The 14,144-nt window shown below is 50.3% G+C and overlaps 1 protein-coding gene across 3 annotated transcripts in view; it reads right to left on the minus strand.

Moving 5' to 3' along the window:
- Window positions 1–767: 767 nt before the first annotated feature.
- Window positions 768–14,144, minus strand: part of aadat (aminoadipate aminotransferase) — a 119,431-nt gene continuing 106,054 nt past the window's right edge. For 2 of the 3 annotated variants that reach the window (XM_072515753.1, XM_072515754.1), the window contains exons 12-14: window positions 8,472–8,578; window positions 5,240–5,341; window positions 768–2,797 (exon numbers count right to left, since the gene is read on the minus strand). In XM_072515753.1, coding sequence (XP_072371854.1) covers window positions 2,756–2,797; window positions 5,240–5,341; window positions 8,472–8,578 — 251 coding nt within the window. In that variant the 3' untranslated portion in view covers window positions 768–2,755. The remainder of the gene's footprint in view (window positions 2,798–5,239; window positions 5,342–8,471; window positions 8,579–14,144) is intronic. The other variant, XM_072515755.1, reaches the window with a different exon arrangement.

Consider the following 14,144-nt stretch of genomic DNA (forward strand, 5'->3'; position numbering starts at 1 on the left):
GATGTGCAGACTCCGCGCAGTGACCCAAGCCGGAATCGAACCTGGGACCCTGGAGCTGTGAAGCAATTGTGCTATCCACAATGCTACCGTGCTGCCCACATTGTGTTCACATTGTGAAGCAGCTACTCAAAAGAGCTATGGACAGCAGGGAAGATCCCCATCTCGCGTTACTTAGCTATAGAGCAGCACCATTGATAAATAGCTTATCTCCGTCACAATTGTTGATGAATCGACAACTCAGAACAATCTTATCTTCCATTCCACTGGAACCAACGGATCGAAAACTTGTGAGGAACCTCAAATTTCCAAAAAGGAGGCAGAAGAGGTATTGTAGAAGAGGACAAGATGTTTGCAACCATTAGAAAAAGATGACACAGTCCGGGTAGGAGATCCTGATGGAAATGGATGGTTGAAGTGTGCAAAGGTAATACAACCATCAGGTCCTCAGTCATCCATCATCAACACCGATGACGGCCAAGTTCTAAGATGAAACAGGTGAGCCTTGCTGAAGGTTCAGCAACCCTTTGCTATGAAACAGCTTCAAACAATACTCAAAGGTCGACAAGACACAGAAGAAAACCGGACGGATTGAACGTGATGAACTGTAAAGTAAATATGTAAATAATGAACACATTATGCACATCATGTATATTGTACAGTTAATTTAAGAATGTATGTGAAACTATACATTTCTAAAGGAAAGGAGATGTGATGATATGCATAAGCAATCATGTGTATAGTTATATACAAGACCTCCAACGAGCAGGTGGCAGTAATAATAATAATCTTTATTATTGTCACAAGTAGGCTTACATTAATACTGCAATGAAGTTACTGTTAAAAAACCCTCGTCGCCACATTCCGGCGCCAGGTCGGGTACACAGAGGGAGAATTCACAATGTCCAATTCATCTAACAAGCAGGCCTTTCGGGGCTTGTGGGAGGAAACCGGAGCGCCCGGAGGAAACCCCCGCAGACACGGGGAGGATGTGCAGACTCCACACAGACAGTGACCCAAGCCGGGAATCGAACCTGGGACCCTGGCGCTGTGAAGTGACACCACTGTGCTACCGTGCCGCACCACGTGATACTGTTACCTCAGGGAGCAGGTAGAGGGTCTTCGTAGTGGATAGTCACAATTTGTAGTAGCTCTTAGATTATTCATTGTAGTCAGTAGCGTTTTGATAATATTCATATGGTTATCTAACCCACGCAATTGTTCAACAATAAAACTTTTACGAGTCAAGAACTAGACATTATTTAGTGCATTTAAACTGACCAGCTAAGCACCAGGACATAACAGATCCCACTATCTGTTGGCCTCCTGAAGGATTCTGTTCGACACTTAGGAGCTACATTTCACTGTTTTCAAGAAAAGACTTCTTCTTGCAGGTAGGGAATGTTCAGTGAATGGTAGAACCCTCAAGAGTATTGACAGTCAGAGAGATCTAGGTGTACAGGTCCACAGGTCACTGAAAGGGGCAACACAGGTGGAGAAGGTAGTCAAGAAGGCATACGCCATGCTTGCCTTCATTGGCCGGGGCATTGAGTATAAAAATTGGCAATTCATGTTGCAGCTGTATAGAACTTTAGTTCGGCCACACTTGGGAGTATAGTGTTCAATTCTGGTCGCCACACTACCAGAAGGATGTGGAGGCTTTAGAGAGGGTGCAGAAGAGATTTACCAGGATGTTGCCTGGTATGGAGGGCATTAGCTATGATGAGAGGTTGAATAAACTGGGTTTGTTCTCACTGGAACGACGGAGGTTGAGGAGCGACCTGATAGAGGTCTACAAAATTATGAGGGGCATAGACGGAGTGGATAGTCCGGGCTTTTCCCCAGGATAGAGGGGTCAATTACTAGGGGGCATAGGTTTAAGGTGAGAGGGGCAAGGTTTAGAGTAGATGTACGAGGCAAGTTTTTTTACACAGAGGGTAGTTGGTGCCTGGAACTCGCTGTCGGAGGAGGTGGTGGAAGCAGGGACGATCGTGCCGTTTAAGGGACATCTTGACAAATACATGGATAGGATGGGAATAGAGGGATACGGACCCCGGAAGTGTGGAAGATTTGAGTTTAGATGGGCAGCATGGTCGGCACAGGCTTGGAGGGCCGAAGGGCCTGTTCCTGTGCTGTACATTTCGTTGTTCTTTGTTCTTAAAACCTAGCATTAAAAGGTACAAATAAGATGCTGAGGGGTTTTGACAGGGTGGATGCGGAGAAGATGTTTCCTCTTGTGGGAGAATCTTGGACTGGTGGGGGGGTCACTTGTTAAAAATAAGGGAACTCCCATTTGAAACAGAGATGAGGAGGAATTTATTCTCTCAGAGGATCGGGAGTCTTGCAAACTCCCTTCTTGAAAAGGCAGTGGTAGCAGAGTCTTTGAGTATTTTTGTAAGGCAGAGGTGGCTAAATGCTTGGTAAGCAAGGGGGAGGTGAAAGGTCATCGTGGGTGGGGAGGCGGGATGCAGGTTTGAAGTTACTATCAGATCAGCCGTGATGTTATGAAATGGCAGGGAAGTCTCGAGGGGCCGAATGGCCTACTCCTGGCTCGTACGTCCATAAACTTGCTTATTTACCCCCTTTTTTAAGGTCACTTTTATCCGCGGCTTAACTTGCAACAGTGATGCAAAAACCTTCAAGAAAAACTCAAGTTAATAAAATCATTATGAAATTAAGATTAGATAGAGGGTGTTATTTATTATCGTTTTTGATTTAGTTTGTGAAGAGGTCGATCTCGCGCGTCTTCTTTCCAGTTCTACGCAACCTCTTTGATGAGTGCGGCCAGTCTTTGAAAGCCCTAGGGGGAAATAAAGAAAACACAAGTGAGGGATGCTTATTCCATCATTTTGGTTTTTGTGGGGAGACGGTGTGCTCTCCGGTGCCGTTCCCCTTTTATGCCCTCGGGTAAGGAGCGAGTCTCCATGTATCTGTCCCCTTTCACCCTATAAGTGCAGGACACATAGGGCAGAGGAACAGGTATTTCGGCTCACCTGGCTGATGCTCCACGTGAGCCTGCTCCAACCCATCAGTACGTCCACCCATTCCCTTTCTCGCGCAATTATCGCGTTTCCCTCTAAAGGCAGCGACAATGTGCTCGGTGCCAGCTGTGGCTCAATGGGCGGCACTCAGGTGTGGGCGGCACTCAGGTGGACAGAAGAGATTCCATGGTACTCTGTTAAAGAACAGTAGGGGGAATGAACCCCGATTTCCTGCCCAGAATGTATTCCTCAATCAACATTGCAAACACAAATTGGCACCCTGACGGGAATGCAGCCTCCGGCCTTTGCTGAGACGAGACGAGGGTGCCTGCCGCCCTTCGCTTGATGGCGGAGCACGCCAATTACAAGTTTCATAGAATTTACAGCGCAGAAGGAGGCCATTCGGCCCATCGAGTCTGCACTGGCTCTTGGAAAGAGCATCCTACCCAAGGTCAACATCTCCACCCTATCCCCATAACCCAGTAACCCCACCCAACACTAAGTCAATTTTGGACACTAAGGGCAATTTATCACAGCCAATCCACCTAACCTGCACATCTTTGGACTGTGGGAGGAAACCGGAGCACCCGGAGGAAACCCACGCACACACACGGGGAGGATGTGCAGACTCCGCACAGACAGTGACCCAAGCCGGAATCAAACCTGGGACCCTGGAGCTGTGAAGCAATTGTGCTATCCACAATGCTACCGTGCTGCCCAGAAATTCCACCTTTGAAGCTGCTCCTGGCAGCTGGTGCGGGGATGACGCCTGTTTTCCAGGGTTGGCGCCGGCTCTTCAGCTTCTGGGGCCACCCGTTCCGGTGGTGGCCAATTGACGCCCACAGCCGGTGCCGCCAATTCCATCCATCGTCGGCTAGAGTTTCACCGCATGTCAGGATCGGCGACGAGGGCTTTCACGTCAGCACCTTTGAATCGGAAACTTTGACTCTTGGACCCGGGCAACCTCCCCACAGGGCATATCCATGGGGATATGACCATCTTCCATCCTGTTCACATGCCCTCGCAAGCAGAAGCCTCCTTTGCTTGATTTAGCGCCGGAATGCTTGGCACGTTTGCCCTGGAAAGGACTGCATCGTTGCTGACTCTTGTCATTATCACACCATGTGCAAAATCGGAGGTGAGGTGGGGTGCGGCCCTTAAGTGACCAATAATCAGCCACTCAAGGGCTTCAATCGGGGAAGGACGGCGGGGTGCCCCAGACCTCGGTTGCCCCATGTATAAGCCAGGACATGTTGGGGGTGGGCTGGTGGGGGCAATTTCCCTCTGGGAATTCCGATGGGCCCCCACAGCTGACAGGGGAGCATAAAACCCGGCCCATGGAACCTTCGCAGAGTAAACATTTAAACTCAGTAAACATCCCTGGCCTTTTAGGAATACAGAAATTAAATCTGAAGGCAGGGACGGCACAATGAGGTATTTTATGGTTAAATAATGGTGGGGAATTCAGTAACTAAAGCATTTCAAGTAGATAATGTTCCGACAGGACAATAGTGACTGCACTTCAAGAGTACTTCTGCTGAAAAGTGTTTTGGGAGGTCCTGCGGTCATGAAAGGCGCTATATAAATGCAAGTCTTTTTTTTATTTTATTCACCTCAACTGCTCTATACAGCAGAGAGTTCCATATTCCCACCGTTCCCTGGGTAAAGGCATTTCTCCTGAATTCCTTTGTTGGATTTCTTAGTGACTATCTGATATTCACAGCCCCTCGTTTTGGTTCTCACCACAAGTGGAACCATTTTCTCCACATCTACCCCACCATAGAATGTACAGTGTGGAAGGAGGCCATTCGGCCCGTCGAGTCTGCACCGGCCCTTGGAAAGAGCACACTATTGAAGCCCACGTATCCACCCTATTCCCGTAACCCCCACTTCAACATTTTTTGGATGCTAAGGCCAATTTAGCACGGCCAATCCACCTAACCCGCACATCTTTGGACTGTGGGAGGAAACCGGAGCACCCGGAGGAAACCCACGCAGACACGGGGAGGACGTGCAGACTCCGCACAGACAGTGACCCAAGCCGGGAATCGAGCATGGGACCCTGGAGCTGTGAAGCAACTGTGCTAACCATTGTACTACCGTGCTGCCCATCAAGCACCTTCATAATTCTAAAGGCCCCCGTTGGTTTGCAACTCACACAGCCTTTCCCTGAGCCTGTTCAACCTTCCCCGGTAGCCTCAACCTCTCAGCTCCGGTACCGTCCTCGTCCTAACGCTTCAGTGAACAATGAAAGTGTTTACCAGATCGATTTGTTCAGGGGTTGAAAGGGAAAAGGCAGCGCGGACGTATGGAGAAGGCACCGAGTCGTCAATCATGAACGAATTGCCAGGAATGAGCAGCACCTGGGAAGAGGCAGACGGGCACATTCTTAGCAGCGGCTCATTTTCAACATGCTCGAAATACGACAGACCACGTGTACGGTTTTCTCGCCGCCTTACGCCCGGCGCCGAGCCGGGGCACGCTGGGAGAGACCCAAATCGGGCTTCGGGCCGCGTCACCCGAACCGTGGCACTCAGCGCAATCTGGATCACACCCTCACTGGGCATGATTTACTGGAGAGAATTCTTCGAGACAGGATCTACTCCCATTTGGAAGCAAATGGACGTATTAGTGAGAGGCAGCACGGTTTTGTGAAGGGGAGGTCGTGTCTCACTAACTTGATCGAGTTTTTCGAGGAGGTCACTAAGATGATTGATGCAGGTAGGGCAGTAGATGTTGTCTATATGGACTTCAGTAAGGCCTTTGACAAGGTCCCTCATGGTAGACTAGTACAAAAGGTGAAGTCACACGGGATCAGGGGTGAACTGGCAAGGTGGATACAGAACTGGCTAGGCCATAGAAGGCAGAGGGTAGCAATGGAGGGATGCTTTTCTAATTGGAGGGCTGTGACCAGTGGTGTTCCACAGGGATCAGTGCTGGGACCTTTGCTCTTTGTAGTATATATAAATGATTTGGAGGAAAATGTAACTGGTCTGATTAGTAAGTTTGCAGACGACACAAAGGTTGGTGGAATTGCGGATAGCGATGAGGACTGTCTGAGGATACAGCAGGATTTAGATTGTCTGGAGACTTGGGCGGAGAGATGGCAGATGGAGTTTAACCTGGACAAATGTGAGGTAATGCATTTTGGAAGGGCTAATGCAGGTAGGGAATATACAGTGAATGGTAGAACCCTCAGGAGTATTGAAAGTCAAAGAGATCTAGGAGTACAGGTCCACAGATCACTGAAAGGGGCTACACAGGTGGAGAAGGTAGTCAAGAAGGCATACGGCATGCTTGCCTTCATTGGCCGGGGCATTGAGTATAAGAATTGGCAAGTCATGTTGCAGCTGTATAGAACCTTAGTTAGGCCACACTTGGAGTATAGTGTTCAATTCTGGTCGCCACACTACCAGAAGGATGTGGAGGCTTTAGAGAGGGTGCAGAAGAGATTTACCAGAATGTTGCCTGGTATGGAGGGCATAAGCTATGAGGAGCGATTGAATAAACTCGGTTTGTTCTCACTGGAACGAAGGAGGTTGAGGGGCGACCTGATAGAGGTATACAAAATTATGAGGGGCATAGACAGAGTGGATAGTCAGAGGCTTTTCCCCAGGGTAGAGGGGTCAATTACTAGGGGGCATAGGTTTAAGGTGAGAGGGGCAAAGTTTAGAGTAGATGTACGAGGCAAGTTTTTTACGCAGAGGGTAGTGGGTGCCTGGAACTCACTACCGGAGGAGGTAGTGGAGGCAGGGACGATAGGGACATTTAAGGGGCATCTTGACAAATATATGAATAGGATGGGAATAGAAGGATACGGACCCAGGAAGTGTAGAAGATTGTAGTTTAGTCGGGCAGTATGGTCGGCACGGGCTTGGAGGGCCGAAGGGCCTGTTCCTGTGCTGTACATTTCTTTGTTCTTTGTTTGTTCTTTGATCCAGATAAACAGCCTAAATATCCGCGGCCTATATGAGGCCGCAGTCTCCCAGCCGTCACCGACCATACCGTCGAGGCCTCACCCCGGTGCCGATTAGTACAAGCAGAGACCAGGTGAGTTGACCCCACTGGGGCTCTCGGTGGTCATTAGTCGGTAACAGGGCAGTATCCTGGCACTTCACCTGGCACCCGAGCAGTGCCAACCTGGCAGTGCCAGGCAGGGCACTGCCCCGGTGCTAGGCTGCCGGAGAGTCAGGTTAGCACTGCCAGGGGCCAGGGCCTGAGGGGGGCCATGTCCATGAAAGGGGGGGGGGTGAAGGATGGGGCGGGGGAGTTAAAGGTGGGGATGAAGGGGTTGAATAAAGATTGAGGGACCCCTGAAAAGGGGGGGGGGGGCCCTCAGTGACCATAGCAGGCTGTGCTAATTTGGGAGAGGGTTGTGGCATTGTCCATGGGTGGGTGGGGCGTGGGATCCCTTAAGCTCACTTAGAAATTGAGGCTCGCTTTCAAAATGGCACCCCAATCTCCGAGGAGCCGGACCCGCCGGCGAGTTTAGACCCCTCCCCACCGCTGAAAACATATCTAAGTGTGGGCTAGACCGATAAGAAACTGCCCTAGGCCCAAGGCCCAGTCTGGGTCTCACACCTAAAGTCGGTGGAAAACAGCCCGCCAAACCCGCCCAAAATGACACTTCAGTCATTTTTGGGGGAGAATCGCGCCCTATATTTTTAAACTTGTGTGAAGATTTAAAAAAAGGCGAGAGGGAGAAATAAATTAAATAAGGATAGGAGGCAGGCTGCGGGGTTCTCCGTCGAATGGGATCCTCCGCTCCGGCGGCAGGTTTCCCGACTGTGTGGGGGTGGCCACAATGGGAAACCCTGCTGGCCGGCTGCGGGAATGGAACATACCGCGCAGGAAAAGGGGGCTGGCGGGGCGCAGAGTCCCGCCCAGGATATTTTGGATGGTGGGGTTCCCCACGCTGCCTCCTTGAGAGTCGGACGGAGAATGCATCCTCACTTGAGCACAGCAGCCCCACAACTGTTTCATGCTCCTCGGGGCATTAGCTGTCCAGAACCAGGTAGGTCTTGTTGGAAAGGCTGGGGTTGGATGGGGTGGGGTGGGGGGCAACCACCAACTGGGTGGCAGACCTTGGAGTGTAGAAGAGAATGGGGTGCCTGATGTGGAAGGAGGACCCATGACTGAGGTGCCACCTTCACACGACCCGGGTAGGATTACCTAACAAGCTTCCCCTCCCCTCGAACCCCTCTTGCTAGCCTCAAAATTGAGGGTAGGCGGGAAGCGGCCTTTAAGTAGCCCATAATTAGCCAGTCAAGGGCCTCAACTGGGAAAAGAGTGAAGGAGGTGAGCGTGAAGGTGATGAAGGATGAAAATGAAGCAAAGAGGAAGAAGAGGAGGAGAGGGCGAACGAAGAGGAGCACATGATGAGGGGAGAGAGAGTGAAGAAGAGAGTGGGAGAAAACAAAGAAACAAAAAGGGTTTTTTTTCCGGATGGCCATGTGTTGCTGGGAGAGTTGCTTCCGTCAGTCCTGCCATTACCTCTTTTTGCACGGCTTTCTCCGAGATTAGTTTATAAGTGTCTGGGACTCCCTTCAGCTTCAACCAGAAGAACATGCCAGCACTGGGGACATGCCATTCAACTAGACCTGGAACACAAGTAGCAAACAAAATGGAGAAGGATTGGTGAAATATTAACCAAAGGCAGGAAGGAGGATCTTAAAAATGACTAGAATGTTGGAAAGGAAGATGGCAATAATAATTATAATCTTTATTGTCACAAGGAATAACAGGAATGCGGAATATTTGGCTAATGGTAAAGTTCTTGGAAGTGTGGATGAGCAGAGGGATCTAGGTGTCCATGTACATAGATCCCTGAAAGTTGCCACCCAGGTTGATAGGGTTGTGAAGAAGGCCTATGGAGTGTTGGCCTTTATTGGTAGAGGGATTGAGTTCCGGAGTCAGGAGGTCATGTTGCAGCTGTACAGAACTCTGGTGCGGCCGCATTTGGAGTATTGCGTACAGTTCTGGTCATCGCATTATAGGAAGGACGTGGAGGCTTTGGAGCGGGTGCAGAGGAGATTTACCAGGATGTTGTCTGGTATGGAGGGAAAATCTTATGAGGAAAGGCTGATGGACTTGAGGTTGTTTTCGTTGGAGAGAAGAAGGTTAAGAGGAGCCTTAATAGAGGCATACAAAATGATCAGGGGGTTGGATAGGGTGGACAGTGAGAGCCTTCTCCCACGGATGGAAATGGCTGGCACGAGGGGACATAGCTTTAAACTGAGGGGTAATAGATATAGGACAGAGGTCAGAGGTAGGTTCTTTTCGCAAAGAGTAGTGAGGCCGTGGAATGCCCTACCTGCTACAGTAGTGAACTCGCCAACATTGAGGGCATTTAAAAGTTTATTGGATAAACATATGGATGATAATGGCATAGCGTAGGTTAGATGGCTTTTGTTTTGGTGCAACATCGTGGGCCGAAGGGCCTGTACTGCGCTGTATCGTTCTATGTTCTAAGTAGGCTTACATTAACACTGCGATGAAGTTACTGTGAAAATCCCCTAGTCGCCACACTCCGGCGCCTGTTCGGGTACACAGAGGGAGAATTCAGAATGTCCAATTCACCTAACAGCATTTCTTTCGGGACTTGTTGGAGGAAGTCGGAGCACCCGAAGGAAACCCACGCAGACACGGAGAGAACGTGCAGACTCCGCACAGACAGTGACCCAAGCCGAGAATCGAACTGGGGACCCTGGCGCTGCGAAACAACTGTGCTAACCACTATGCTACCGTGCTGCCCAAGGAGTGCACTTTATCTGCTTCCCTCTTCAAATTTAAAGAAATATTGGGCATGGAACAGATCTATAATGTACCAAGAAAAGGAGTTAATATTCAAGCGTTATTGCTCCATTGCTCTTTGAGTAGGGAGGGGGGGGGAGGAGACTTTGACCGTGCTGTTTCTAAACTTGGTTCAAAAAATTCCACTTTCTTTAGGTGAAGGAAAGATTTTTTTTTTGAAAAGGCACGGGGAGAAGATGCAGACTCCGCACACACAGTGACCCAAGCCGGGAATCGAACCTGGGACCCTGGAGCTGTGAAGCAACTTTGCTAATCACTGTGCTACCGTGCTGAACTTAACCTTCTTACCTCAATTGTATAGGTCATTGGTGAGGCCACACCTGGAGTATTGTGGGCAGTTTTGGTGTCTTTATCTGAAGAAGGATCTTCTTGCTATGGAGGGATTGCAGCTAAGGCTGATTCCTGGGATGGCGGGACTGTCATATGAGGAAAGACTATATTGGTTAGGATTATATTCATTGGAGTTTAGAAGAGTGGATCTCATAGAAACTTATAAAAGTTTAACAGGATTGGACAGGGTAGATTCAGAAAGAATGTTCCTGATGGTGGGGGAGTCCAGAACTAGCGGTCACAGTTTGAGGATAAGGGGTGAATCTTTCAGGACTGAGGTGAGGAGAAATTTCTTCACCCAGAGAGTGGTGAATCTGTGGAATTCACTGCCACAGAAAGTAGTTGAGGCTAAATTAAAATTGCTTATTGTCACAAGTAGGCTTCAAATGAAGTTACTGTGAAAAGCCCCTAATCGCCACATTCCGGCGCCTGTTCGGGGAGGCTGGTAAACGTTGTGTAATTTCAAGAATGAATTAGATATACAGCTTGGGGCTAAAGGGATCAAGGGATATTGGGAGGGAGAGGGGAAGGCGGGATCAGGATGTTGAACTTGATGATTAGCCTCGATCATAAGGAATGGCGAAGCAGGCTCGAAGGGCCGAATGGCCTCCTCCTGCTTCTATTTTCTATGTTTCTCAAGATACAGAGCCTCCATCAGTTCCCCCAACCACACTTGAGGCACGGGGCGGAGACGCTGACCTCCACCCCAACAGGACCTGCCTGTGAGCAATCAGCGAGGTGAAGGCTAAAACATTCGTCCCCGTCTGCAGCTCCGACTTCCCAAACATGGCCCCCAGCGGACTGCGCTCCAAGTCCAAGATCGCCGATATCGAGAAAGAACCCCAATATTTCTCCAACCTTGGACAGGACCAGAACATATGTACATCATTGGCTGGGCCCCTCCCATCGCTCGCAAGGGTCCTCCAACCCTCCACCCACTCCTTGACCACGTCAGATGTGCACTATCTTTAATTGTATCAACCCCAGTCTCACGTGAAGTTGAGGCATTCACCCTCTGCGACACCTCACACCACAACTGCTCCTCTAGTGCTATCCCAGCTCCTCCTTCCACCTGGCCTTAACCCCCTCCGACAACACCATATCCTCCTCCAGAATCCTCCCTTGGATCACCGAGATGGCCCCCCCCCCCCAAACCCATCACTGACAACATTCCCTCCAACAACGAGGAGGGAGGTGTCATTGGAAACGTCGGAAAAACCTTCCTTGCAAACTCCCGCACCTGCACATACCTAAAGGCCTTCCCCCGTGGATCCCAAACTGCTTCATCAACTCCTCCAAGCTCGCAAACCACCCTTCCAGAAATAAGTCCTCCCAGCCCCCCCCACCCTCCCCAAAGCTCCTCCCTGCCCCGAAAGCTAGCATCAAATCTCATCAGCTCAAACACATGATGCTCTCGGGATCAGCTGGCATCAGCTTTGACCCCGGCCCATAACTTAAAATGCTGCCGAAATTGCCTCCATATCGTCAGTGTTACTACCAGCGCCGGACTACCCGAACATTCTCCTGGGGCAAACGGGAGCAGTGCCAGCGCCCTTAAACCCGACTCTCTACAAGAGCCTGCCTCTACCCTCATCCACATTGCCTTCTGCTCCCTGCACCAACCCCGCACCGTCTCATTGTTCGCCGTCCAATAATAATGCATCAGATTCAGCAGAGCCAAACCCTGTCCCTGACTCTCACCCTCTCTGAAGCACCTTCCTCCGAATCCTCACTATCTTACCTACCAGACAGAGGACAAAATCAACCGTTCCACTCCCATAACAAAACGCTTTCGGTAAGAAGAATTGTAAACCCTGGAATAACAATAAAAACCGTGGCAAAATATTCATCTTTGCCACCTGTTCCCAGCCTGCCAATGATAGAACATACATACAGTGCAGAAGGAAGCCATTCGGCCCATCGAGTCTGCACCGACCCACTTAAGCCCTCACTTCCACCCTATCCCCGTAACCCAATAACCCCATCTGACCTTCATGGACACAAAGGGCAATTTATCATGGCCAATCCACCTAACCTGCACGTCTTTGGACTGTGGGAGGAAACCGGAGCACCCGGAGGAAACCCACGCAGACATGGGGAGAACGTGCAGACTCCGCACAGAGTGACCCAGCCGGGAGTCGAATCCGAGACCCTGGCACTGTGAATCCACAGTGCTCTCCACCTGTGCTACCGTGCTGCCCACGATAGAGGGAGGCTGTCCCACCACAATAGATCCGCCCTAACCCTGTCCACCAGGCTCGTAGAATTCCATTTTTGGAGCCGGGCCAAATCCCGAGTCACCTGGACCCCCTGATACCTGAAGTGAGTAGTTACCACACAAAACTGTAATCCCCTGAAGACCACTCCCACTCCAGGCTGAGAGAGACCAAAAAGCAAAACTTTTCTCCAAATTCAATTTGTATCCGAAAAAGCCCCAAATTGCTTGAGCAGCCCCATTATATCCCCCACCGTGGGACCCGGGTTGGAAATATACAAAAGGTCATTGGCATACAGGGACACCCTACGCTCTAGCCCCCTCACTATCCCCCTCCAAGTATCAGAAATCCTCAGCGCAGTGGCCATAGGCTCTATCGCCAGTGCAAACAAAAGGGGGCGACATGGGTCACCCCTGTCTCGTTCCCCTATGCAGCTGAAAACATCCCAAATTCACCTCATCCGTGCGAACACTCACCATCATTTTCTTACACAACAATTTGTTCCACGCCACAACCTTAGGCCCAATCCCAAACCGCTCCAACACCGCTAACAAATAACACCCCACTCTCCTCGATCGAGCGCCTTCCCCATATCCAGCGCCACCACCTCCTCCTGCACCCTCACTTCTGATGAGGAGAGAACCACGATTAGAGCACCACGTTTAACAAGCGCTGCACATTTGTGGACAACTGTCTACCCTTTGCAAAACCTGACTGATCCTCCCCAACCATCTGCAAAACTTCTGCAGAACCTTGGCATCACATTCAACAGACATACAGGCCAATATGATCCACACTCCACTGGGTCTTTATACTTTATTAACAAAAGGAAAATAGATGCCTGTCCCATTATCGCACCCCCCACCCCCCGCATCTAGCTACTGCGTCCTCAAATATCTCCACCAACAGCAGTGCCAGCCTGTCCGCAAATTTCTTACAATATTCCACCAGGAACCCATCCGGCCCCGATGCTTTGTCCATTTACATTTTTCTCATCGCCGTTCGAACCTTCTCAATCGCCACTGGCTTCTCCAACCCTGCCCTATTCTCCTCTTCCACTGTGGGACACTCCAGCCACTCTAAAATTTCCCTCACATCCAAATCATCTCCCGGGGGCTCCGACCGATACAACCACTTATTAAACGCCTCAAATGCCCTATTCACCTGCTCCGGCACAGTCCTTTCTCGCCCCCTCCCAGGCCTGAACAATCTCCGGGAGGTCGTCTGCCGCAAAGATGTCCTGTCACCAAGTGGCTGGCCTTCTCCCTGTACTCGTACACCACACCCTTCGCCCTCCTCAACTTTCCCTGTGGACAAAGGGTCAAACTGCGCCAGTGGTTCCTTTCTACTGGCCAAAGGTCCGGAGTGGGATCTTCCGCATACTTCCCATCAACGTCTAAAATGTCATCTACCAGCCGTTGCCGCTACTCTCTTGCCTCTCTATCCGCTTGCGTCTTATACAAGAGGATTTCACCACTTACCACTGCCCTCAGCACCTCCCATACCACTGATGGCGAGACCTCCCCATTTTACTGAACCCCACATAATCGTCAATCACCTTGGCCATCCTGACACATAAACCAGGATCCGCAAGCAGTCCTGCATCCCTCCCGTGACCCCATTGGCTCCAACTTTGCCAGGACTGCTTGATGCCACACTCGGTCAGATGCTGCCTTGACGTCACGGGCAGTCACTCTTACCTCACCTCTGGTGTTCAGCTCTTTTGTCCACATTTAGACTAAGGCCGTAATGAGGTCAGGGGCTGAGTGACCCTGGCAGAACTCAAACCGAGCGTCGGGGAGACGGT

Source organism: Scyliorhinus torazame, chromosome 9 (assembly GCF_047496885.1).
Source record: "Scyliorhinus torazame isolate Kashiwa2021f chromosome 9, sScyTor2.1, whole genome shotgun sequence".
In the NCBI taxonomy this organism is placed as follows: Eukaryota; Metazoa; Chordata; class Chondrichthyes; order Carcharhiniformes; family Scyliorhinidae; genus Scyliorhinus; species Scyliorhinus torazame.